General features: G+C 37.0%; 1 protein-coding gene across 2 annotated transcripts; it reads right to left on the bottom strand.

Moving 5' to 3' along the window:
- Positions 1-340: 340 nt before the first annotated feature.
- On the bottom strand, positions 341-26,814 carry rbm33b (RNA binding motif protein 33b). Of its 2 annotated transcripts, none has more exons than XM_077229507.1 (11): positions 26,743-26,814; positions 26,378-26,426; positions 23,280-23,353; positions 22,764-22,944; positions 13,301-13,418; positions 12,410-12,678; positions 10,492-10,719; positions 9,284-9,892; positions 5,532-5,687; positions 727-761; positions 341-605 (listed from the first exon to the last, which is right to left on the bottom strand). In XM_077229507.1, the coding sequence occupies exons 1-11, from the start codon at positions 26,808-26,810 to the stop codon at positions 527-529; spliced, it is 1,866 nt and encodes a 621-aa protein (XP_077085622.1). In that variant the 5' UTR covers positions 26,811-26,814; the 3' UTR covers positions 341-526. The 2 variants fall into 2 exon arrangements, with proteins under 2 accessions (XP_077085622.1, XP_077085631.1); XM_077229516.1 differs by having other exon boundaries at positions 12,410-12,672.
- Between the last annotated feature and the right edge of the window lie 696 nt (positions 26,815-27,510).

The following is a 27,510-nucleotide window of genomic DNA, read 5'->3' as shown; positions in this document are numbered from 1 at the left end:
CCACCATTGACATATTTCTTCAATCTTTCCTTAACAACCAAGGAAATTCCACAAAACCTGGAAGTCTTCATTGACTGCATACAGACCTATTTCAAAGCTTTGTATACTGTCAAAACTTTTGGAAACTTTCATTAGAGAACAACTGATACAGTATCTACATAAACTTACATGTTCATACCTACTCTTTTATCTGCAATTTCCACAGACACACAGCTTCACTAAATTTTAAAACATTTATAAAGAATAATGCATAAGTAAGAGTGACTCCACAAAAGTTACTCAATATAACTGTTTCTTATATCTTACATTTTCTGCTAAATTAGATGAACAGCCACCCAAGGACCATGCAAGTATGTTTGTTTTTAATGGAAACCAAGGAGCAAAATGTAAACACTGCCAAACCACTGTCTTCAAAAATCACAAAAAGGGCAAATATCACATCCTAACAAAAACATTGCCAAAACTGGGAGAACACTGAAAATGTTCCACTCAGCATGTTGTTGGATAGGGTTGGTCTCCGAGAGATTCAGCGGTTCAGTCTTACTATGAAGTTGACACAGGTTTGAGCAGTAACAGGCTCTGTTCTCACACCGGAACTTAATGGTCTATAATATCAAAGACAAAAGGAGAAAAAAAAGAGCATCATGGTATATGGTACCCAATACCACATAAACAAATATGATTGAAACGAGAACATGCTGGGAAACTAATATGGAGTCTACTTACATGAAAGCACTGCGTTCGTTTCCCCTGACAGCCACCTGTGTCAAAAGAAGGTTATAAAGGTCAGATCAAAGGTATGACCCCTGTGGGACACTCATTAAAAAGTAATGATGTTGGGCTGGCGCCCATTCTCCCCTTCCAGTAGTGTACTCGGTCCATTTTTATAGGGTGACAGTGGGCCTGCTGCTTGTCAGGGTCAGTGGTGTTGTTGTAATGCTTGTGACATCATAAAACCGCCAGCTCATTAGAAGCCACTGAGAATCAATGTTGCATGTAATAGCCGCTCGTTTTAACATTCCAGGTAGCCGTTTGGTCACTGCAGGACGCTGTGGGTGGTATAGATCTTAACATCTAGCAAATACTTGAAAACGACTTTTGTGTAGATCCCATCCTGTCACCACGGATGTTGCTAAATGAATCACGCACAGATTGTTTCATTGATCACATCTACAATGGATTCAAACAAGTCAATGCTAAATACATAGGCTACTCTAAAACTAATGTTTTAAAACTTTATTTAACTTGATTTTTCAAAAGAAATGAATACTTTCAATTTAGAAAGGATGGATAAAATTTATCAAAAGAGACAAGCAGAGATTTTGATAATGTTATGAAAGATTTCTATTTCAAATAAATGCTGTTCTTTGAATTTTCTATTTATCAAAGATAAATATAAGATGAAAATATATATAATATAATATATAATACATATATATATATATACACAGTATATATATATATACACTGTATCTATACACTGTATATATACACTGTTTTCAACATTGATAATAATAAGAAATGTTTCTTGAGCACCAAATAAGCATATTAGAAAATGTATAAAAATAGAAAAAAAATATTTCTAAACTATTATTTCACAGTATTGCTGTTTTTACTGTATTTTCAAATAAATTCAGTGCAGCTGAAAGTTTTATTTAAAAGTGCCATACTGAAATTTTCAGTCACTTGCTTTACTATAATTTGTAAGAAATATTTGAAAATTAATTTCATCTCTGAAAAGTTTAACAATAGACAAACAATTCGATATAATTGTTTTGAAGTAACTCTTCAAATATCCACACCCAGAAAATATAAGAGGTATAACTAATAGCATAGCAAATAGTCCCTCTTGACCTTTCTGTATTCAGCCTTACCTAGACCTCAAGTCGACTAAGACTGCCCTCTAGCGGAGCTTAATGAAATTATAAAATTAACTAGGATACGAGCATCGGGAACTGCAATATGCCTTCATATCTTATCTTACCAAGACTATTCCACTCACAAAATGTTAAGATAAGTGAAAAAGAACATTATGAACACTAATCCTAGTAATGACAGGATTACCATCTTATGTAATAACACCATAAGTGATAGCGTAATTTCTACTTTCATTCAAAACTAATTTCTTAATCCTCATTTTATAATTATATTTTTATTTAATTAAATGAACAGCCAAGTAGTTTATCAGCTAACCAAATATAATGCGTAGTGACAGCCACAGGAGGGGGGAATGGTTTAATCTGGAAGAAAGAAAACACACCTACTCGCATACAAAACGCATATGAAAGCTGTGATTCAGATGACTGCCAAGCATTGCTCAAGGCAGCGCTATGATGCCTCTGTGTCAGCGAGTGAACAATCACCTCTCACTCTCTGTGCAGTAATGCACGACATGACAGCCGAACGCCTCTCAACCCCGTCAAGCCTTTAGATCCGCGTACACCAGGGATAGAGTCATACTGTGCTGACAGGCACATCAACAGACCAGGCAACAGCAGGTGATTGGCTGCAGTGAGCATGGGGAACTATGGGGGAATACTTCATCCTCAGAGCTTCCTACTTCCTGCTCAGTCATCTGAGGGGCTTGTGCATTACGAATAATTACAGAGCAATGCCAAACATTCATTCTGTTCTTTCAAAACAGATAAAGCAGATGTCAGATTCAGTAGAGAAGATGCCACATACTGTTAGGTCAAACGAGAGACTTTATCAGACAGTCTCCACATGAACTTCCTTTCTAAAAATGAATTATTGTTTCTTTGTGATAGTGACATTGTTTCTGTCTCTGCTTCTTTTGAGTTTAATCTCACGAGTCGCCACATCGTACCTGTCTTTCCTCACTTGTCTTTTTTACTTTTTCAGTAGTGCTGTAACTCATGAGCATGATAATTGGAGTTAGTAATGATTAATTTAATAGTTCATAATGATGGATGTAAATTAAGGCATGGATAAAAAGCACTTAACAGTAACACTATATTAAGGTTAAATTCAATAACATTAGCTAATACATTTGGTATCATGAAATAACAATGAACAATAATAACAGCATTTCATTAATAAAGGGTAATTCTAATTTATAAATATACACTACCATTCAAAAGTTTGAGGTCAGTGAGTGTTTTACTTTTATTTTAATTTTTACAAATGAATACTTATTCAGCAAGGATGCATTGCATTAATCTAAAGTGTCAGACGTTTATAATGTTGCAAACGATTTCTATTTCAAATAAAGGCATTTCTTTTGAACTTTTTGTTCATCAAAGAAACCTAAAACAATTATGACAGTTTACACAAAAACAACAGTACAACTGTTTTTTTTTTTACATCGACAATAATAAGAAAAACTTACTGACCCTAAACTTTTGAATGATAGTGTACTATTGGTCATTGCTAATTCATGTTTATTGATCATACAATAACTAATATATTAGTATGCAGAGATCAACAATTACCAAGATTATTAAATGGTGTAAAAGTATTGTTCATGGTTAGTGAATGATACCTAACCTATTACAAATTTAACCTAAAGTTTTAACAAAGTACGTAAATTAAGGTAGAGATATAAGAGCATTTATATCCAGCAGACAAATTTTCAGAAAATTTGAAAAATTATAGAAGGCACATCAATTTATGAGAAATTGAAGATGTCTCCAAGGAGGCAAACACCAAGGGCAGAAGACTGCAGTGCCAATCTTACGATACTGTATTGACAGCGTGTCATTAACCGCACTAACTTTCAAAAAGGGGTTAAGCTGTTTCACAGTAAATTGCACTGATCGTATCAGCTTTCCAGGGTGAGTAGACGGGCCTGACAGTGAGTGGTGAAGTTGGGAGGGGAGCGGGGATTTGACCTACCTGAATGGGTCTTACCGACATCAGCAGGTTTTTCAGATGGACCCCAGCGGTTGATGAAGAAAGCCCTTCAACTGACACCAGGTCTGGAAGCCTTGCCCATCCTCTCCCCCCTCTTCCCGCTCTACAGCTCGTCTGTTTGCCAGGCACCAAGTGGGCACTGCCCATCTGGCCCTCTTCGGCTATACCTCGCCCCTGAACAACAACCTGCAGCGAGCGCCAGGCGCACGCCGGGACGACCAATTTAGTTTGCCCTTCTGGCGTCTGCTGATGTTTCAATACGAATGAGATGCCTCAATGTTTTTTACTCTATTGACTAACAAAAGAATAGACCTTTGTGAGGTTAGATGCCATATTCAATTTTACACTAATGGAAATGAGGCTGTACGGAACGTACATACAGTGTGGTCAATGGATCTTAAAGAGCTTTGTCAGGGGGTAGGCGCCATATTGAATTTTTTGAGGATAAAAACGAGGCTGTTTTTACAATGGCATGCACTGCATAAACAGAGTACACATTTTTACCACTAAATTTCCATGACTTTCCCAGCAAACATTCATGACCTAAATGTTCCATGAAAGTCTATGTATAAATGTAAAATAATAAAAATCCATGTTCAAATGTATCATATCATAGCATTACTAAAATGAATAACTATTAATGCTATTTGTTTGCTTGCTATTTGTTTTAATCATAAGTACAAGCTGTGCCAGATGTTACTCCACGCAAACGTCATGTGACTGACTGTCTGAATGCTAAGTATTGTAATTTGTTTAACCAATGTTATCAACTAAACATATTCTATTTTAAAGATATTTGTGAACAAATTTCCATGACTTTTCCAAAACTTTCTGGGTTTATTTATTTTTCCAAAACTTTTCCAGACCTGAAAATAGCTATATTAAAATTCCATGAATTTTCCAGGTTTTTCATTACCGTGCGTTATAGTTCACGTGTCATTTTCAAAAAACACAACTTTCAAAACTGTTATGAGTTTTTATCCACTGAGAGTTTTTTTTGTAAGATGTTTCATTAGACATTTGGTATGTTAATGAACAACAGTATCCACTGCACATGCTGTACTCCTTTCCCTCACAGCCAAGCTTTCATTCCTGTCAAAACTATTAAATTAAATATTAAATATGGCGCTACCCTGACTAAGGTCTATTGTCTTAGGTCACCAAGACATCTACATTTTACAAACAGATTTTTCGGGAAGACAATTTTCATGTTTAGTCAAACACACAATCCAAAAGACCATTCACTGGCATCTAATAAAATATGGTGTCTATCCTGATTAAAGGTGCTGAAAAATCCAGATATTTCAATAGGAATCCACACAAAAGAGTGAAAAGAATTGTGTTCAGCCAGTGTTCAGTTTGGTAACGCAAATTTGCCGCATTGACCAAGAGAAAACTGTTTGGTTTGAGTGTAACTTCTGGGCTTCATGTATCAATAATAAGCTAGCGAAAATTGACAATTGACCTCTTTAGCCTGCAAAATATTGCCAAAATTGAGCGAATGTGACTGCACCTTAAGGTTAAAATTCCCCTTAAAACACAATATTAAGTTCCACATGCATACATAACAGAAATAAGGAAAAAGAGCCAGAAGGACGAAGAATAAAGTGCAGCACTCGCCCACGTTTACAACAGGATAAGGACAGAGACACATTCACCTTGTCATGGGGCTGGTTAGTGCCATTTCCTCTCTTCTCATTGGGATGGTTTAGCTTAAGCCCGTATTGCAGAAATGAAGGTGGAGATGAATCAGGCATACTGAAGGTGACAATTCTGGCCTTTGCTTCAGTCACCGCTTTAGTCTCTTCACTCATCTGTGAAGAGAGATCAGAACTTGTACTCCCATTTATAGTCTACATAAACAACATCAACTAAAGAATAGGAATGTTAAAAATGGATAGAATCACATGCATCAAATATATCGGTAGCTACATAATAATTCTTAAAATAGTGTCTTAAACTTGTCATTTTCAATTTGTGTGAAATGTTAAAGATAATGTATGGCAATATTATTATGTCTGTCCCATTCTTTTCTTTTCCAAAGTTTTATTCTAATAGAAAAAGCAACAAAAACCGACCAAACTACGTAATGTGCACTGAACATTCCACTTGACTAAAACCATATAAAAACGCATTCAAGAAAATTCAACATTTCTGAAATAAACAATTACATAAATGCACTTAATATTAATCTCTTTCTCTCTTATTAACCTCTTCGTCATCACTAATGTTGGAAAGCAGGCCTAAGGGTGGACTTGAACTCTTAGTGTATTTTTAGTCCACTTCCACGTGTCTTCCTGACCTTCCCATGCAGCATCCACCTTCCTGTCATCCTGCCGAGTGTCCCACCTCCCACCTCAGAGCTTAATGAGCATAAACAAATCAGGATTCCCCACGACTCGCTCTGCTTCAAGTTCCGCACCTCTCTCGGCTGGCTGGGCCTCAATGTCACACCTGACCACTGCACTGCTGTGAAAGCAGTGGGCATCCCCAGGCCTACAGTCAAAACAACTGGCCTACAGTGATGTACAACAAAGGAACTCCCACAGACTATGTTATGATGTTAGACAGAGCATCACAACATTTCCTGCAGGACAACAGACCTGGACATAATTGATTTTTCCCACATGGTCTATGAGACAGTCAGTGGTATTATCAGACAATGTATTAGGGTTGTCAATATATATATATATATATATATATATATATATATATATATATATATATATATATATATATATATATGTAACACAAACACAGAATAACAATTTGAATTTGAATAATTAGAGCAATACCACCTTCAATTTCTTAATCAGCTACTACTACTGCCAAACAATTCCTACTGAGAGCAGCCAATACAGAATGTGTAAACATCCGCCTCAAGACACATTTAACAACAGTTCGATGAAGCACAACAGAATGGAACAAAATGCAAGGTTCTCATAATTAACTATGAACTATTAACTTTACTGACACTATAATGTAATTTCTTTGAATTAGTTTAATTTTGCGGCAAATCTTTTTTTTCCTTAGCAAATATTGATATATGCGATTCATTTAATTAATTGCCATATCATGCAATTAATTCGATTAGAAAAATTTGAAATCATTCTAATATGGTGATTTGGTGCTAAAGAAACGTATCTTATTATTATCATCACTCTTTATAAAAAAAAAACAGTTTAAGTATGTTAGCACCACCCAAATGGTGTGAACTAAAGGAAAAAACTTGTTGCCATTTGAATTTTCGTCCCCAGTGTTAATCCATACAAACATACAAACATACAAAATCTTTGCTTTATATTCTTTTAGCTGATTTGGGTGGGATAAATTAACCAATGAAACCACTTTTGAGCCAAGGAGTTCAGCAGTTTTCCAAGTTGGAAGTTTAAGTCCAAAGCTGAAGTTTAAGGGCCCAGTTTGAGTTGAATGACCAATAGAGGAGAGGAGAGTGGCACATCAGTGAGAAATGCAAATGGTTAGAAGTTCCACTGTACAGAGGTTTTCATCCAAAATCATTATAATTCCGAATTTATGAGGACCGGTGAAATTAGACATTATTGGCCAGTAAATTCGCTGATACTAAAAGGGGTTTACTGCACTGGATACCCCTGTTTTGATGCATTGAGTGTGAATACGACTTCAGACCATATTATGCTATAAACATGTCCCAAGGACATCCCGAATCAAAGAAGCACAACCTGACGCAGTGAAACAGCGCTATCTGTATTCCGCTGCTCTCAGCACAGTGTAAAGTGATTAATCCCCCTCCATAGAAATCACAGCCCTCCATTACACCAATCACAGACTAAGCAGTATTATCCCGGGGTGACAACACTTGACAAATTCCCCACTCGCCTTCACTCCTGCTTTGTGTTCCCTGTTGGCATGCCTGCTATTATTCCTGATGAAAAATTAATTTCCCTTATCTGTGGCTAAGCTCTTCAATCCAAATCCGCCATACTAGCAACTCTCTATTTACAGGTATTAGGAGAACGTGCCCACACACACACACATTTAATGCCAGCAAACACACACCAAAGATTAATTGAACGTCTTCAGGGGGTGACATCCAATTCTGAACACCTGAAAGATACTTGATACTGGAGAGAGGGAGAGAGATAACATTGTCAGCGCGGATGAGACTGACAGCGGAACAATGTCCCTGGGTAGCATCTTGCTGATCTGTCTTTCAGCAGGCCCGCACCACTCTGTCAAATGCAACCTCATCGATTCGGCTGTCCGCAGATATTTCTCCGCAAAGAACCACCCACTCACCACCACAACCTCTATTAAGACTGACACTCTGTTATCTTCATCGGCCTCCAAAACTCGCGTGCCTCTCGTCTCAGGACAGGTTATGGAAAGGAAAGAAGGGAGAGAAAGGGCGGCTACACAGGAAAGACAGAGATGAAGGAGAACGTTGAAGTTTCTTTATTGTTTATTTTTACAGGGACAATGCACAGTTAAAAGTAATTGCACCAGAGTTAGCTAAAAGCTAATTTGCATCTGCTGTCCCTGGGTTTGGGAAGTTGCATGGGGAAGATTGAATTATTATATGGGGTGAATTAAGGAGATTGTTTTGGAAGGAGGAATGATAGAAGGGACATTTTTTTTACCTCTATATTCATGTGCATATTGCCATACAATAATATATGGACATATAATTCATTCTGTGGAAACGGCACCAACATTTATTAACATGCTAAAAAGTTAGCAAAAAATGGGGATCAAACTGGAAGAGGAGGAGAACGATTATTTCAATACTTAATATAATATATAAAAATGTATTTGATTTTATTTCTTAATTCAGTTTGGAAATTACGTATTTTATTTAATTCACTGAACATGTAAACATGTTTAATATTTTAATGTGTTTGCAAAAATTTACTCAAAAACAATTAACTTTACATAACAGCCATTAATGCTTTTGTTATATAAATGCTTGACATACAGTACAGCATGATAAACCAAATAAAAATGATTAGACTACAGCAATAAAAACATATGCATTACCAATATTTTAATAATAATTATAATAACTATAGTAATAATATCATCAATAATAATAATGATACTTATAATAATAATCACATTAAAATATAAACATATGCATTGTAAATTATTGTCGTTAACAACAAAAAAACAACAATAATATCATCATCAAAACATTCATAATGCATACTTTTTGTGGTTTAATGTTTATTTAGTTATTATTTTGTCACTGGTGCAAAAATAAAATATTTAAAAATCGGTTCTGTAAGTAATCAGTAATCAGACACTTCAAAATGAACTGTATTGTAACAGCCTATAATAAAGCCAAAGCTTGTGAGAGTTATTTGAGATTTTGAATAATTCATTCCTAAGTAGCAGTTATATGTGGTAATTCATGTGGAAGTACAGTACTTACACCTGGGCTGAAGTGTTTGACCACTGTAATTTTGGTGGGAACAGGCCCCTCAGAAGTTCTCAGCTCCAATATCCTCTTGCCTCCTTGCCGAACTACCTGCGGATCTGCTGCATGGGCCTCGTCATTACTGTACTGTTGGTTCATCTGATTTGGGATTTGCTCCATCCCCTTTAACATCACCCTGTCTGTGCCCCGCTGATGAGGCTGATTACGCTGCATCTCTGCTGCACGGCCTGATGGATTCCCTCGAGCCGGTGGAGCATGTTGCCATGGCGGCTGAAGTGCGGGTGCTAAAAGCTGGTACTGGTGCTGCTGTGGAGGCAGAGACTGGAATCTCGGTTGGCACTCCGGAACGAGACAGCGAGGGGGATTATGGAAGGGCTGCTGGTGCGAAACCTTTCGAGGGTGAGAATTCAGGATGCACGGCTGTTTCTGTAGATTTTGGTTGTTGTTCCATTGTCCAGTGGAACTATCAGTTTGGAAGCGCTCCAGAAGCAGATGCTTCTTGTTTATGGCCCGCATCGATCGCCCCCATTCCTTATGTTTGATAACCTGCTCCCTCAGTCGCATCTGCTTCTGCAGCCTCTGCCTGTAGAACACCTCATCATGCTGAGGATAACAAAAAAGACCAGTTAAGCAAATAAACAACTCAAGTCTATAATCACAGCAAGCTTAAACATTTATAAGTACATTTTTTTTATAATGAACACCTCATTAAAAAGAAAATCATTATAAGGTGTAACTGCTCGTGTTCTGTTATTGCTTTAGGCGCAGATATTCAGCTAAATATAATTAAATAATTTTTTTCAAACAAAAATCCTTGCTGATATTGGCAAATGTCTGCTGTCTGATCATGACTGAAGGAGGAGAATGCAGATAGAAGCTGGACTGATTGATTTTCAGAGCAAGGCTTTGAAACAGCCCTGACAGTGGCTATTGATTTCCTCCTGACTGCATTGTTAGAGGTAATAATTGGTCTAATGAACAGCTTTCACACAGACTGTCTGACCTTGAGCATGGGGGTGAAAGGCTCTATTACCACACACATTTATATCAAAGGCCAGAGAAAATGAGAGAGAGACTCCTAGCCTTCAAACACATCGATTCAAAAACTGTGAAATGATGCTAAACAGTACAACACAGCTAATGTCTTATTCAACAAGGTTTTCATTTAATAAAGTTGTGACTGTCACAAACATCACACTGACCTCTTTGTCGTTTGTCATGTTTAGCGGCTTTGCGGGAGTTTGGGGCTTCACCTTGACCTTCTGACCCACATTTCTTCCCACCATCCCTGGTGCTGGTGGAGTTTTGGCAGAGATCTTAGACTTGGCACTTGCTGGCTGCCTTGTAGCAATGGGCATCCCCCTGGCAACAGCCATTGGCTTGGCACTCTGCACCATCCTGGCAACAGCTCTTACCAGCACAGCAGGTTTCTGAGTAGGATGGAGGCTGTCATTAGAGATGGATATGTGCTGTGGTTGGTAATAAAAGCTCAGCCAGTGAGGCTTGCTGGATTAGTAAAGTTATATCATAATGTTACACGTAGAGAAACGATGAGTGAATAAATAAGAGGAGGACCTTAACCAAAGAAATATACATCTTAGAAGCACACTACAGGTCAAAAGTTTGGGGTCAGAATGCATTAAAATGATCAAAGTGTCATTAAAGACATTTATAATGTGAGAAGAGATTTCCATCTTAAATAAATGTTGTTAATTTGAATGTTCTATTCATCAAAAAATCCTGAAGTTTCCTGTGGAAGTTTCCACAAAGAAATTATGCAGTACAAATTTTTTTAATATTGATAACAATAAGAAATGTTTTTTGAACACCAAATCAGCATATTAGAGTGGTTTGTGAAGGATCATGTGACTCTGAAGACTGAAATAATTGATAAGCTTTGCCATCACATGAACAGACTACCTTACAAATAATTATAACATTTTAATATTTTACAATATTGCTGTTTTTACTGTATTTTTCAACAAATAAATGATGACCCCAAACTTTTTAACAGTAGTGTCAAAAAAGATCAAAAACTATATTCCTTTACAGAATCTCTTCCTAACTATCTTATCTTAATCAAGTGCAACATTAAAAAACTCAAATTTGTAGCCATTTAATGCTTTAAACATCTAACTAAAATTTAAACTAAATTAGTTTCAGCTTTAAACAACAACATTTCCTGGCACTACTGATGAAGGCTGAATGACTTGTGATTAAGGATGTTTTTTCTTTGATTGACAGGCAGGGGTAGAGTTTAAGACAAAGGGCATAGTACTTCCAATCTAAGAGCTGTTGGTTGATGACATTTCAATTTAATTACGGCATACTTTAACAAAGAAACTTGATGATTAAAATGGAAATAAAATCTGCAAAATTAGCTGCAACACTCGATGTGAGAATCAACACGAATATCATATAAACATGGCCAGCTCCACAACTCTATGGTGTACAATAAATAAAGATTCAAGGATGACAAATAATACTGGGGTCATCTTTAAAAGTGTGTGTATAGATACGTTTAAGAAAAAGGCCAACAGAAAGCAAAATGTAATGACCTTGATGTAGAAATGATCCAGCTCAGCCTCAGCCTAATGAAGCCAAACTGGAAACTGAGTAATTGCCCAAAACTGCCCAAAAACACTAGAGGGCAGCGTAGCCTATGGGTCCATCTGTCCGTGAGAACAAACAGGCTTACCCTTATTCATACAAATTTATACTTTGAAGTTCATTCATGTATTTAGAGTATACATAAAAAATTTATTTACATGATATTAGCAGGGTTTTTTTATGCCATTTTTGACACAAACCAAATTCAAACTCATGGTGCATGTATAAGCACCACAGCTTAATACGTGGAAGTAATGTGAATTAACCTCTAGGCCACAGCTCTAACAAAACTTATAAAGAGGGCAAATGCGCACTTGGTATTTATTTATGGGAAGTACACTACACCTAGAGATAAAGTAAAGGATCTAAAGAGTATTTATGGGGAAAAATACCTTAAGCATCACAAGAGGTTAAATAGCCTCTATAAGGCGTACATTAATCTGTCAAATCCCAATTGCAGAGTCGTCTCATAGATTGGAATGGTCAATATGCTACATCCTTTAATATTACCTGTGCTTGTGGTCCAGAGGGAGCAGAAAAGGGACAGCCAGACAGAGCTGATGGATTTTTCGGGAGAGAGTAGTGGCCATGGTGGGGAGACCCAGGCTTTGACAGATCCGTGGGACCCTGCAAAGCTGGACTGGGCCTCCAGAGGTCACTCTCATATCCTGGAGGATGAATGGAGCCCATGGGAGCAGGTCCAGCGAGGAGCGGATTAGTGTCCAAGACTGAAGCAGAGTGTTGTTGATCAAACATATGCTGTCCTGGGAACACTGGCTCTTTGAAGGAGGGGTGAAACAAAGACAAAAAAAGAGGGGAAGTGAACATGCGGGTGCCATATTGCCATATTTCCGCTGATCTAATGTGACATCTCTACTTCTGTTTCTACCTTGGGTGTCTGACTGCATACAGCAGGTGCCGAGGATGGAGCAAAGGTCAAAGAGGCAAATAGGCATTTTTATGTAATTCAAAACATTGTAAATGTTTTTATCTAATTCACAATCTGTGCTCCTTAGTATTTTTGTGGAAACCATGATACTTTTTTTAAGATTCTTTGATGAATAGTACATTTAAAAGAACAACATTTATTTGAAATAGAAATCTTTTGTAATATTATAAATGTCTTTGATACGTTTCATTGATTTAATGTGCCCTTGCTAAACGAAATAATTATATTTTTGTAAATCATACTGACCCCAAACTTTTAAATATTAGTGTATACATTTAGGTTACAGGGTTCTAAAGTGTCCCAACTGTAAGAGCAGCACGGTAACAGATGGTTCGGTTAGAAAAAAAGAAAAGAAAAAAAGAGTGTGCACATCTAAGCATACACCTTCCGAGACCGGATGTGTTTGCTCAACCGTCTGGAGCACTGTATGCAGTTGGGATATGTGGTCTCACCAGGACTGCGACAGGGTCTGGTGAGTGTCTCCTCTGGGGCAGGCTGTCCCTTGCAGGAGGGTTTAAGATGACACCCTGAGGGTTGAGGAGAGAAACCCTCTCGCAAGTCAGATCCAACCTAATACAGACAAACACCAACAACTGAGCACCAAAAAACACATATTCTGATATTATATTCAAATAAACAATCCATTTAGACCACAGTGCATGAAAAAATAAATGACCGCAGTCCATCAACATCTATAAATCTCTGACATTTACTTTAAGACACTATGAAGAAAAAAAAATTATTCTGCAGGTATCTTTGTCATTTTATCACCTCTAAAGCAAATTAAGGAAGAGGAAAATAAAGGATAAAATAAGAATTTATATTTAAAATAATATTTTTTATAAATTTTTATAAATAAATAAAATAGAGAAAATGTAGAAAATAAAAGTATATTTTTAATAAGCATTGTTATTTTTAATAGTTGAAAAGTGAGTTTTATATTGTATACAGTTTATAAAAGACATTTATAATGGTATAAAACACTTCTATTTGCAAATAAATTATGTCCTTTTGAACTTTCTATTTATCAAAGAATTAAAAAAAAAAGTTTCATAATAAGAAATGTTTTTTAGCACCAAATTAGGATTTAGACTGATTTCTAAGAGATCATGTGACACTGAATACTGAAATAATGGTAAACGCCCTTTTATGTTTATTTTTTTTTTGCAAGACAACATATACAATGATTGCCTTTAGTATGCTCACATTTAAGGAGAGATTTAAAATGTTAGAGGAAACTTTGCTGGCACCCTTGCCATTATGATTAAGCACATCTGACATAATTGCACCAAGCTTTTCAGGGGCATGATAACAATCATATTTCCTCAATATAAATCATATAAATCAAATTAATCCTTTCAAATAAAATCTAACCACCCGGATTTCACCTTTATCCTCTTAAATATCCACCTTGGTTCTCAAATAAGCCCTTTTTCACTGTACTTCACATACAAAAATGCCACTCTTACCCGTGTTAATTACCTGATGCTATCGTTCTTAATCTACATTCTAAACCAGAATTGATTACTCCTTTTTTTTCTCCTCTCCTTGGCCTGTGTGTGAATGAGATTCAAGCCAAGTCATCCTAAACAGAAAGTTAATCAGTAGCTCTATGCAACAGACTGTGGTTCAGAAATAACTGGGCATTGTGCACTTAATCAGTTCTCCACTCAAAAGGTCAGTTCCAGCCCCCAAGTAGGATTTAATTAAAAGCACTACACAAAAGCAAAAGCCGTTTGTATGAATTTGATAACCAAGCATGCTCTTTCAATGGCTAATCCTGCATTTACAGAGAGAGAGAGGGAGAGAAAGAGAGAGCAACGGAGCAGGAGGGAGAGGGAGAGATAGAGGCAACTGAATCTCTCCAGGGCTGGAGCCAGGTGTGGATTGCACTGCATTCAATAACGGAGATGATTTAGAGGACAATGGGAGGATGTTTCATTAGAATCATGCTCTGTCTGTTGTCTTTCACTCTCAGTATTAGAATTGCCATTGAAACCGCACCGATCGAGAGGGAAGACGGTCATGCCGCTGGGCCTCTTTCCTGAAGGAGAGATGATGTTGTGGAATCAGAGAGTCATAAGAGGGATGTTTATATTCAGTGCACTCTAAATTAAAAAGTGCTGTAGGCCTACTGCTGAAGAAGGTCAAATGAGGGCAAAATTATTCACTTAAAAATAATTTCGGAGTTTTCTGCATAATTTATTGCAGGATAGGTAGCTATTCAATAATCTAAATATTATATGCAACAACAAAAAAAAGATGTATATCTGCAGCCAAAATCAAAACAGAGCTGAATAGAAAGTGCATCATTTTCTAAACTGAACTTCTATGACCTGGATGATTATATGTGATGCGTTTTAACAAGACAACAGTCTGATATTTTCCTTTTCACAAACAGCCATTTAACCGACTTTTGACATCACTGAATTAAAAACTTGCGGGCAATCCACTGATCCATAGCAAAGAGCCTTTATCTGCCTCACTCACTATCAGAGCTGTCATTCAGCCAGTGCAAACAAACAGCAGCCAAACCATTCTCTGCTGCAATTAATGGAATTAATGAGATCTTTCACTGGAGGCAATTCATCCATTTCAATTCAATGGAATACTCAATGCAGTTGTAAAATGAAGTTTAAAATGATAGACAGGATTAATATTTAAGCACCTTTCTACACAGAAAATATTCCATACACACACACGCACACACCACAGATGGGACCCTGCATGTACGATTAGGGTGTGATTGTATGATAATGGTATGATAATCGTGATTAATCAGATGCCCACTGGCAAATGGAAGTTTCCGGGGGGCATTTTGTCACCTGCATTCTAAACGGCATCATACCAAGCCTTAGCCCGACGACACTGCTGATTGGTTTAGGCTGACTTGCTCTCTGAAGTGCAGCACTCGATTGAGATTCACATTTGTGAGTGGAAAAATACACACCACCACATCATGGGCACCCAGAGCACATGAACATAGCCGGCTTGGAAAACAATTTTTGTAGAACAGACAAGTGTGCTTGGTCAAACACACAGATCTTGCAGCTAGAAACGGATGATAATTTTCTCCTCCTTTCCAAAAAAAGATCAGCCCATGCAATCATGTCAAATGTGCACATTTATGAAGCCATTTTTAAGGAGGCAACAACCAATGATTTTGGAGTTCATGGAAAGTAGAAAGTTGATTGATTAAAAGAAAACAGGATTACAGGTTCAGGTTAATTGATAAAAACTAATTTCTTGACATCTAATGTGAGCAGAACTAATTCGAGGAGAAGATATTTAGGAATGATATTTTGACATATTAAAATGAATAAGACTTCAACTGAATAGAAACGTTGATGCTGGAGCATATGTACCAAGCCCGTGACCTCACATCCTATTGAGCATTAAGTCCCCCTCCTCCCTAGAAATGAAATAAACATGTGCCTAAAGCCCATATCAAACCTTTCCAGTTGCACAAGGACGCCTATCAATGTTTACAGATTCAACTCAAACAGTGTTTAGCCAGGGCACTCATGATTAATAGCAGTAGAAAACATATACACAGCACCGTCTGTGAGCACACACACACACACACACACACACACACACACACACACACACACACACACACACACACACACACACACACACACACACACACACACACACACACACACACACACACGCACACACGCACACACACACACACGCACACACTGAGCGAGCAGCTGCTACTCCCTTGGATGCTCAAGGGAACCACAGCAGGCCGGGCCAGGCTTTGTATAGACATCAAGGGCACTGCAATAGAAAAGGATAATGCCTATTTGACACTTACTTTGGTACAGACACCTTAACTTACATTAAAGACAGGAAATGGACTTACAAGCTATTAAAGAACATTCCAATGAATAAGGAGCCTTGCAGTCTAAACAAGAAATCAGTTATTTACTGTAATGACTAGAATATTTAAGAATATATTATTGTTATTAAAATATATAATGTAATTTGGAATTGTATTATTATTGACAATAATAAAAAGAATACATATTTTAACATTATTATTATTAATGTATTTGGGAATTTGTATTATTGACAAAAACAATAATAATAATGATTTATATTTATAATAATAATGAATTATTATTACTATTATTATTATTATTATTATTTATTTTTTTACTATTATTATTAAAGTATGATGTATTGTAGAATATTATTGCTGATGAACCACAACAATAATAAATCATTAAAATATTTAAAAATAGCATTATTATTATTATTATTATCATCAATAATAACACAATAATATAAACATACATATTGTATTAATAATACTATAAATTAATTTATTGAACTGCATTATTAATATTAATATTAATATTATTAATACCCCTAATTTCAAAAAAAGTTAATAAATGTTGAGACGAACCAAATATCTAAAACCACAGCAATATTTTTCAGCTCATTATTCCATTCACAGCAATAACAGCTTGATGAAATAAAAAGGTAAATTTGCGAAACCCTCAGGCAGAAAGCGGCTGCAGGCCTGAGACTGACCTTGCCGAAAGAGGGCTCTTCTGGTCCTGGGGAAGGTGCCAATTGGCTCGAAGTGTTGTGGGGGCTCAGAAAGAGAGAGAGAGCTAGGGTGTGACTCAGGACTCTGAAGGGTTTGGTCTGTGGGTGGAACGTACTTGCCCGAGGAGCAAAAAGACCACGTTTGATCATATCTTCTAAAAGCAGTGTTTAATGATACTGTATACCTGTTACAAAAGGGTCAGAGCTATATGATGTTCTTCGTTGAGAGATGACTTTATCAAATGTGATATCATTTGAATAAAGCCGGGCAATTCAGGACTTTACAACAATGACGCCAGCAGACAATAGGGCTGCCACTCGTGCTGCAGAGAGAGGAAGGAGGGGTTGTGATACCTCGCCTCCGCCTGTCTGTGTCTATTAATGCCATGATCACAGATTACCGTGACTTCAGGGGCTGAGAGGAACATGGAAAGAGAGACAGAAAGGTAAAGAGAGGGAAAGACAAAGAGAGGGCCTTAATACTTAAAACCTCTGGTGTGAGCAACCACCTGAAACATTTTTTCGGAAAAATACAAATGTGTCTGAGGGAAACTGCTCAAAGAGCAAAAGCCAATACAATGAACAGAGCATGATTCAAAAAATAGATTCATTTATACTAATTATACACTTCGTATTTATGTTATTTTATAATTCTAATTATATTTCATAACTTTCTGTGACAACTTTTTTCAAAATAAAATAAAAACAAAAACAAATGCAAAATCTAAAAAAAGACTGTTTATTTTGAGATATTGTATTACTACTTTTTACATGAAAAAAATTTGGAGATAAATATCTGTCCATTTAATATGCATGATGTTAATGTAGCAATATTTATGAGGCGATCTCAAAAGGCAACCTTGTAAGATATAAAATCAGCATCAGGTGTGCCGCTTTGAGACACTAAAGAGGAGTTTACGTTAGAGCGAATGAAGTCATCTGCAACTCCAGTCAGCTTTGTGCAGATGACATAATGCTAATGTGGAGCTATGCATAATTTACACTCACTCTACTCACTCCTGACATGTTAAATGAGCAGTTTCAGCCGATCCGACACCAGCAACGCTGCATTCAGCATTCGTCGTGGAGTCGAGAGGAAGAGGGTTCTCTTTATCATCAATTAGAGGGACATGTTTAGAACAATACCGCAGCACTATCAGAATGTGCAACAGCTGTCTTTTGCATTCATTAAATATTATATAGGGCTTTACAGTAATCGTCTAATGCAAAAGATGTTTTTACCACATGAGAGATGCTAAATCCAAAGCAAAACACAAAGCTAATTTCATATGATTGACTCAAAGTGGAAAACTGCCAAGTTATTTTGCATAATCCAAATATCAACAACAGTAAGAGGACCAACAACCCTTGATGATTGAAATAATTTCGTAAAGCAAACTCACCAAGCTCACCTACTCGCATGACAAAAAGATCAAAACATTTTTTAAATCTATACATACATGCACACGCTCATTCTTGCAGTCGCCAATGAAAATGCACAATTACGTGTACTAAAGTTAATACATGCAAATAGTTGGCAGGGTAAGCATTTTATGTTTAATAAATTCATACATTCCCATTGAGTGCTGGTCTGCTGGGACTGGGGGTGTGTTGATTATGTTAGTATGGAGTGTGTATCAATCCCCCACACTCTTGTCTGTCTATTAACCCCAAGGTCTTTCATTCCAAAGCAGAAGATCCCCGTTTACCAAAGCAGCTTCAAGTCGATCAGTTCCATTCTGCACTATTCTGAAACAACCACAAAGCATGAAGAAAAAGAACCTACGGTATATAAAACATGATCCTGATGTTGCTCACAGATCACCGCTGCCATAAAATGAACGGTGAATAAAACTGTACATAAACTGCTGAAGCTGACTCAGAACCTGAGCCATTGCCGCACTAACGGTCAGCAATGGCGCTGGTGAAATCTATACAAGCATCATATCGAACCCTCCATTTTAACCTGTCTTCCTCTCAACAGGCTATGAATCAGCAATTATTTCCTTCACACTATGTGTCACAATCAATTTCACTGCTCTGCGTAACAGAATGGTTTCGGGTGACATCTCCAATCAGTAGGTAGGGAGCACATCCTTTTAATGGAAATAGGGTGCTGCACAGGGTCATAACTTCTGACAAAATGCAAATTACATTTGTAACATAAACTGAAATGTCAATTGAGCTTTGCTAGAGCTGGCCCTAAGGTTTTTATACTTGGAAATGTACAGTGCATGGTGTGCACTAGATCAAGAGTCGAATGGTGTGAGTGAAATGGTGGTTTTAAAAACATTTATTCATTTTCTGTTTCCTACATATGAAAGTTGTAAAGGTTAGGTTCTCTTTATCGCTTCCAAAATGACAACACTATGAGTTTTTTACAGTTTTGGCCAACAAAGCATTCAAACAGAGAAAAAAAAAAGCAAATTAAGCCCTGAACATTTTTTTTTACAAAATAACAAAGCTTAACAGGAAACAACAAGATTTTCCATTGGTAATCCTTTACTCTGTAAAGCTAGAATAGCACATGACCAAGCATTAAAGAAAACTGCTGAATAGGCTCCAGAGCTAAAATTATGTCAGCTTGCATATCAAAACTGAGTGTCGATGGGAATCCCAGCCCCCACAAGCACAACCCCTTCTTAACTTAAAAAAAAGCCCCCCGGTCCCTTTTGTGTCTCTACTCCTGACACAAACAATGCAGCTCAGAGCCACAATTGGAGGCTAACACTCGGTGCACAGAGACTGTAAACCTAACAGCAGACACCATCTGTATACTGCAGGTGTATGTTTATGTTTACAGTCTAGGCTAACAGCCTCTTGCTATTACATAGAGCAGTAGGTCAAAGGTGACAGACGGATCCAATTAGCTGAAGATTTAAGATATCAGCATCTATTTAGCAAACTAAATGGTTAGGCTGGCAGATACCAAGTTTCTGTATCCTACAAGGAAACTGTTAGCATATCCAAAAATTCATTTTTGTTTGTTACAACAGTGGATTTTGTTTTGGTTTTATACTGGCAAAAGCGCAAAAGTTTTTGGTTGTCAATATCATAACAGAAATACCTTTTTTACCCAAAAGTGTATTTGAGACCCACTACTAATGAAAGTGTCAGCTAATATGGGGCTACAAAGATAAAGTTAGCTGTAATTGGCTTGCATTGTGATGCTCAATATGGCGGATACCACAAGGTAGGTAATTTCATTAGGTTTAACCTTTATTAAGTGGAGAAATTACTTTGTATCTTTAACATACAGATCTCAAGTGTGAAATACATACAATCCATTGCAAAAGTTTGGGCTCAGTACATTTTTAAAAAAATGTTTTTTAAAGGAGCCTCTTGCAAGGGTCATTAAGGCTGCACTCATTTGAACAAAAATACAGTTAAGAAAGTTTTGTATTTTAATATATTTTGAAATGTGGTGTATCCCTGTGATGACATAACTGAATTTTTCAGCATCATTACTCCAGTTTTCAGTGTCACATGATCCTTCACAAATCAATCTAATATGCTGATTTGGTGCTCAAGAAACTTTTCTCAATGTTGAAAACAGTTGTGCTGCTTAATATTTTTGTGGAAACTGTAATGCATTTTTTTCAGGATTCTTTAATGAGTACAAAGGTTCGAAACAGCATTTATTTGAAATAGAAATCTTTTGTAACGCTGTAAAAGTCTTTGTCAATTTTGATACATTTAATGCATGCTTGAATACTATTTCTTTCAACAACAAAAAAAAAAATTTACTGACCAGACCCCAAACTTTGGATCCATATTTATTTATTTTTTCCGGCAAATTAATTAGTAGGCCTTCCGCCTGTGTACTTTATATTCACCTTCTCTTTTGAAATACCAAAACATAAAATAACTCTTTTTACTCCTGCACGAGCAGGGCTTGACAATAAGTACTGCCTGATGGCCCGGGGCCAGCGTCAATGATAGTTGACGTTGCTGTCCTTGCCTGATCGCACCAGTGCTGCAGCATCACAAAAGTTTATCATTTGCACGTTTTTAAGCCTTGCCAGTATAAATATTCAAGTGCAAGAAGACGCAAAAGAGAACCAAATAGGGTGTGTGAGACCTTAGACCTATCGGAGAAGCATTATTTAATGTATGTTTGTTCTATTGTATTTATTTGTGCTATTGCTATTATTTTTTTTCTTATTTTATTGCTGACAGTTTGATTTTCTTTATTAATTTATAAAATGTATATTGGTTAAGCAATTAGTTTTTGCTGTGATATCAAAATTGGAATCGAGAATTGTGAAATTTCACTGGTATCTGAAATTTGGCGTCATAACATTATTTATTAAGGTTTCATGGGTCAAACACAATGAAAACAATAACTATTTTAACTTAATTTATTTATTACTTTTTTGCGTTGGGTCCAGTGAAAATTTTGGCAGGGCAAGTAAAAATCTGAACCACTGGCCCTTCGGTAAAAAAAATCCTTAGCGTTCAGCCCTAATGTGTAAACTGGACAAAACCATCCATCTTTAATCCATCTTTATGTTGGCCGGCTGATGGCCACTGTATTCACAAAATTCCTGCTAAAAACACATAACAGTGTTTCATCACAGGCTTTATGTTTTATTGATCAATCATCTGAACATCTAATCAGCTGACATTTGGATAGAGCTGTCCCTGTATCTGATTAACATATTCAATAGCATTACCATTGAATTACTCTTTCTGGGTTATCCAGTGAGCTTATTTGACCTTATTTTGTATTGCTCTCAATCACTTATGAAAAGATTGTATCTTCTCCTACAATGAAAGCCAAGTCTTTATTCAGCAATGTCTTAGACGTCCTTGAAATAATGATACATTGACTTCACAACACGTATCACACCATTATTTGGGATAATCTCTTTCTCTGGTGGACAAGAAAACAAGAGAAGAGTATCAGTTATATCCTCCATATTTAAGTCACACAGATATCTTTTAAAGGGTCAATAATCTTTTCACCTACACAGGACGTTATCAGATTTGGTTTACGGCTTGATAGAAGCCTATGCATTATCTGAGGCTGATAATTGGCGGGGAGTCTCTCCTAAAACACAAAGAGTTCTTTTCCGCAGGGATGCAGGCCTCAAGGTCAGAGCTCAGTTCTGCCATGGAGACAACAGGGGGGCATTACCTTCCGCCAAACAAGCTGTCAGCACTAACTTTGTCAGGGCACAGACAAATAAACTGCTAGAGAGTGATAATAGATCTAATTTCACCTCCCTGTCACTCCCTCCCTCCCTCAAGGGAGACGATTCCAAAGCACCGAAAGAGCTTAAGGAGGGAAAGGAAAAAATAAAACGACAAACCAATGCTATCTAAAGAGATAAAGGGGTAACTCACTTGAAATTCATCTCCAGAAGGAGCATTGATTTCGATGTCTAAAACTTCACCAGGGTCCACCTCTGTCTGTTCTTCTTTAAGACATATGGTTTGGTTTTCAGCAAGGTGTGGAGTTTCGCACACAAGGTAAGGCTTTGTAATCGCCTGCACTTTTGGTTTAGAAACACTTTCATCGTGACATCTAAAAAGAAAACACAACCTGTTTAATGTATCACAATGCAAATATAACCGTGTTCAAAATTTTTTTTATAAGTATTACGATTATTGGCCATGTCGTGAAATCAGTATTCTACAGCATCGTAATTCTTGTTTGGAAATTTGCCAGATGGAAAAAAAAAGAGCAAGATAAGGGCATTCTGAAACAATATTCCCATTATGTGCAATGTGCTTCGACAGTGTTTGCTCTGAGCAGAGCTTAGTAGAAACAAAGGCTCTAGGGCGCATCAAAAATCAACCTTTATCCAACAGTTCACCAATAGACCAGGTTGCTACAGGAAGAGGAAAAGTTCACCCTACCTCATAGTTTCGTTCTCATCATCGCTACACAAAAGGTCATCGTTCAGCTCTTCATCTGATGTATCCAAGAGACCCTGAGAAATACACCCTCAATTTAAGCATGTTCCAACCAACACTTGTTGAGTCATTCATTTGAAAATGGAAGCTGTTGAACTAATGAGAACTTATCCAAATTCTGTAATATAGACAAATCTTATTATATTGGCTTACCAATCTATTTTGTGTTAATATTTCACATCTACCAGTACTGTGTAAAAGTCTAAGAGACATTCGTATTTTCCCACAAAAAATGGTTTTAAAGGTGCAGTAAGCAATTTCTGTTAAAACGCTGTAAATGTTTGAAATCACCACAACAAACACGCCCCAACCCAAAAGGATTACACCCCTATGTTGATGCCTCCACTCCCACATTCATGAACACGCTATGCAACACAGGCAACAACTAGGTGGGATCTGATGTACCTGCCGCCCGAGGGTATGATGTCATCAATAAGTGAAAACAATTTGTGTTACTATATTCATCCTTTCCATCCCAAAATACAAACACCGTTTTCATGAACAGCTACATAACATGATAGTCCACTAGTCCCTACTATGGATACTTCCCCACACACTCCTCCCGATACCTGCAGAGCAGTTTTTGCTTTTTAGCGGCATGTTGGGGTTCCGGTACACCAGCCATGTCAACGAAAGGAATGAATGAAAATTAGCTTATCAATGCATATCTAAATTCGCGCCTACTGTATCTTTGTAGAACTTCAAAAAAGAAACAAAAAGATGCTGCAGCAAATGAGCAGCCGGCGGGGGCTGGCTGTAGGACGACTCAACAACCACGGACAGTTTTTAATTTTTATCAGACAATAACTACTCAAGATTTTGCTTTAGTATACTGTAATTTTCGGGACAATTAGGGCCGGATTCAGGATTCGGGACAACGGCTTAGATTTCGGGACTGTCCCAAATTTTTCGGGACGTCTGGTCACCCTAGTTTACATTTCCAAACAATTCCTTTTGCCATTAATTTTAACAATCCAGTGAAATTGTGAAAGAGTCTGACAACCAAAACAAGCCTACAGTTGTGGTCAGAATTAATGGCACCCCTGGTAAATATGATCAAAAATGTCTGTAAAAAAATAAATCTGCATTGTTTATCCTTTTGATCTTTCATTCGAAAAAAATTGCAAAAATCTAACCATTTCATTGAAGTAGAATAATTGAAAGTGGAGGGGAAATCACATTATGAAATTCATAATGTGATTTCCCCTCCGCTTTCAATTATTGAAATAAATGTTTTTCTCCAAAATATGTTGGCCAAAATTAGTGGCACCCTTTTATTAAATACTTTTTGCAATCTCCTTTTGCCAAGATAACAGCTCTGAGTTTTCTCCTATAATGCCTGATGAGTTTGGAGAACAACTGATCAGAGACCATTCCTCCATACAGAATCTCTCCAGATCCTTCAGATTCCCAGATACATGTTGGTGCTACTTCTCTTCAGTTCACTCAACTCATTTTCTATAGGGTTCAGGTGAGGGGATTGGGACGGTCATGGCAGAAGCTTTATTTTTGTGCTGATTTTGATGTTTGTTTTGGTTGTCCTGATGGAAGATCCAACCATGGCCCATTATAAGATTTCTAGCAGAAGCCGTCGGGTTTTGATTTTTTTTAATTTGTTGACATTTGAAAGAATCTACGATGCCATGTATCTGAACAAGATGTCCAGGACCTCCAGCAGAAAAATATGCCCACAACATTAAAGATCCAACGGTATATTAAATTGTAGACATGGGGTACTTTTTATCCTTGTGTGCACCAAACCCATCTAGAATGTTTGCTGCCAAAAATCTCTTTTTTTAGTTTCATCTGACCACAGAACCCTGTGCCGTTTGAAGTTCCAGTCATGTCTGACAACTAAATTTGCTGGAGTTTGTTTTTTTGGTAGGCTTCTGACCCCAAGGCTCAACTAATCTCTGCAATTCTCCATCTGGGATCCTTGGAGAGTCTTTGGCCACTCAAACTCTCCTACTCATCATGCATTAAGACAATATAGACACACGTCCTCTTCCTGACAGATTCGTAACATCTTTAGTTGATTGTAACTTCTCAATTATTGCCCTGATGGTCAAAATGGAGATTTCAATTATTTAGCTATTTTCTTACAACCACTTTCTATTTTGTGATGCTCAAAAATCTTATAAAAAACTATATTCTTTGGTTTTACTCTAGCTGTGACTTCTTAAACAAGAAGTCACAGCTAGACAATTTCATGTTCCTAGCCACCCTGGTGTGCTAAAAAAAAAGGTAATTAATGGGAATATACTTCAGAGATATTTTACTCGTAAAAAAATCTAGGGGTGCCAATAATTGTGGCCAACGTGTTTTGGAGAAAAACATTTATTTCATGTGAAACAGATCCCACCCCCCAACCCCCTTCAGGATTAATAAGGCTACAGGCAGGTGAGGTTTTTTGGTTGGAGGAGCTAAACTCTACAGTACAGCCTGCACTCCATGACTGACGTTGCCCATCCCTGATCTAAATAATATATTGTTAAGCCCAACACAGAAGATAAACGCCAAAGAATAGATTCAGTTCTCAATATGTACAAGAAAAATATTGATGCACTAAAAAAAATATTTCTGCTACTTTTTATTCAGCTAGTCTTCTCAGTTATTAAAGCAATGTGAGGACTTTGCAGTTCCATTCACTTAAGATCTGGTCAATCCTCAAGAGACCTCAAACCTGTCACAGTTAAGGCTATTTCTGGTAGTAAGGTCCCTTTATCCGCAGAACACCTTGTATTTGTGCCGTAGGACACATTTAGCAGATAATATACCATTAGCTGCAAAAAATAGGACAGCTGGCCCTGTGAAGAAACCACCTGTCACAATCCTGAGGCAGAATGTGACACAATCACCTGAGACCTGGCATCTTAACAGATATTTACTGCTGTTTATCACCATGTCATACGGTGCTCTGAGAATTCAATCACTTCACATGATCTTCAAGACAAGATTCAGAGATCTTAGTATAAGACAGCAGACTTAAATCTATTCAAATATAAGCAGTGTTCTGGATGTATTGTAAGTTAATCACTCACTTGTTTGGATGTCAACCAGTCATCCACAAGAACGCCTTCTTCTGAATCACTTTGAAATAATGAAGATACAGCAAGACCAAAGAGCCATTTAGAAACATACTGATCTCGCTGTCAACTATTCAGCCATATTCAGAAATAAACAAGCTTTACCTAAAAAGAACAATTAATCACTTTGAAATGTACACATACATCAAATGTGTAAGTTGCATGCTCTACCATGGTCTATATGGCAATGAATATAAATAGTCTTGTACATTTTTATTTCTAGAAAGTCATTATGTCATTCATTAACGTTACAGCTTGGATAACACACAGTCCATTAGGGAAGGCCCGTTGAAATCAAAATTAGTTCATAGCAGCATTACCTGTTCATATCTGGAACTTGATTATTCCCTCTGAAGGACCCCTCTCTGCCAGGTTTGTCATAACTCATTGTTCTTTGTGAAGAGAATAAATCAATTAAAATTAAGGTGCGTTCCGTGGCACACCAAGAGAGGTTTTAATACAAGAAAATGTACCAGAGAACGTGCAATGCAGGAATAGGCCTACTAATAATGCCTTTCTGTACACATAAAACTGTCTATTTCTTAAATATATAAGCCTTAAGTGTTTAAGAAAACATAAACGTGCAATATTTTGGCAGTAAAATGATACACACGGCACTGAAAATGTTCGTTGCGCATGCGCAGTTGGAGAGAGGCGTACCGTATTTTTTTAAATCCTGTTTTCGTTCCAGTTAATGTTTTGAGCGTTGCACTTTATTTATTTATGTATTATTTGTTTATTTGCTTGTTTGTCAGGTGAAAGTGTCAAGAAACACGGAACAGCAATGTTCAGCACTTACGCGACTAACGACTCGAACACCGAACCACCGAAACCTCCATGTATAATAATAGTAATAATATAGTGTGGTTTTAGACGAGGAACCAAATGCCAATTTGCCTACCTTGAATATTTTCCATTATAGATGATACACTGCCTGCCTGACCTGATTTACCCTAAAGGTTTCAAATGTGAAAAGCAGTAAATATGCAAGGGATTGTGGGTAAAAACAATATAAACTAGGCTACAACTTTTGAAAACACATTTAAAATTAATTGTGTGTGTGTGTGTGTGTGTGTGTGTGTGTGTAC

This window comes from Siphateles boraxobius, unplaced genomic scaffold (assembly GCF_051911475.1).
Source record: "Siphateles boraxobius isolate OS27281-9 unplaced genomic scaffold, OSU_SipBor_1 1, whole genome shotgun sequence".
Classification (NCBI taxonomy): domain Eukaryota; kingdom Metazoa; phylum Chordata; class Actinopteri; order Cypriniformes; family Leuciscidae; genus Siphateles; species Siphateles boraxobius.
Note: the sequence above shows the minus strand (reverse complement) of the source record. Positions and strands in the feature narration are given on the sequence as shown.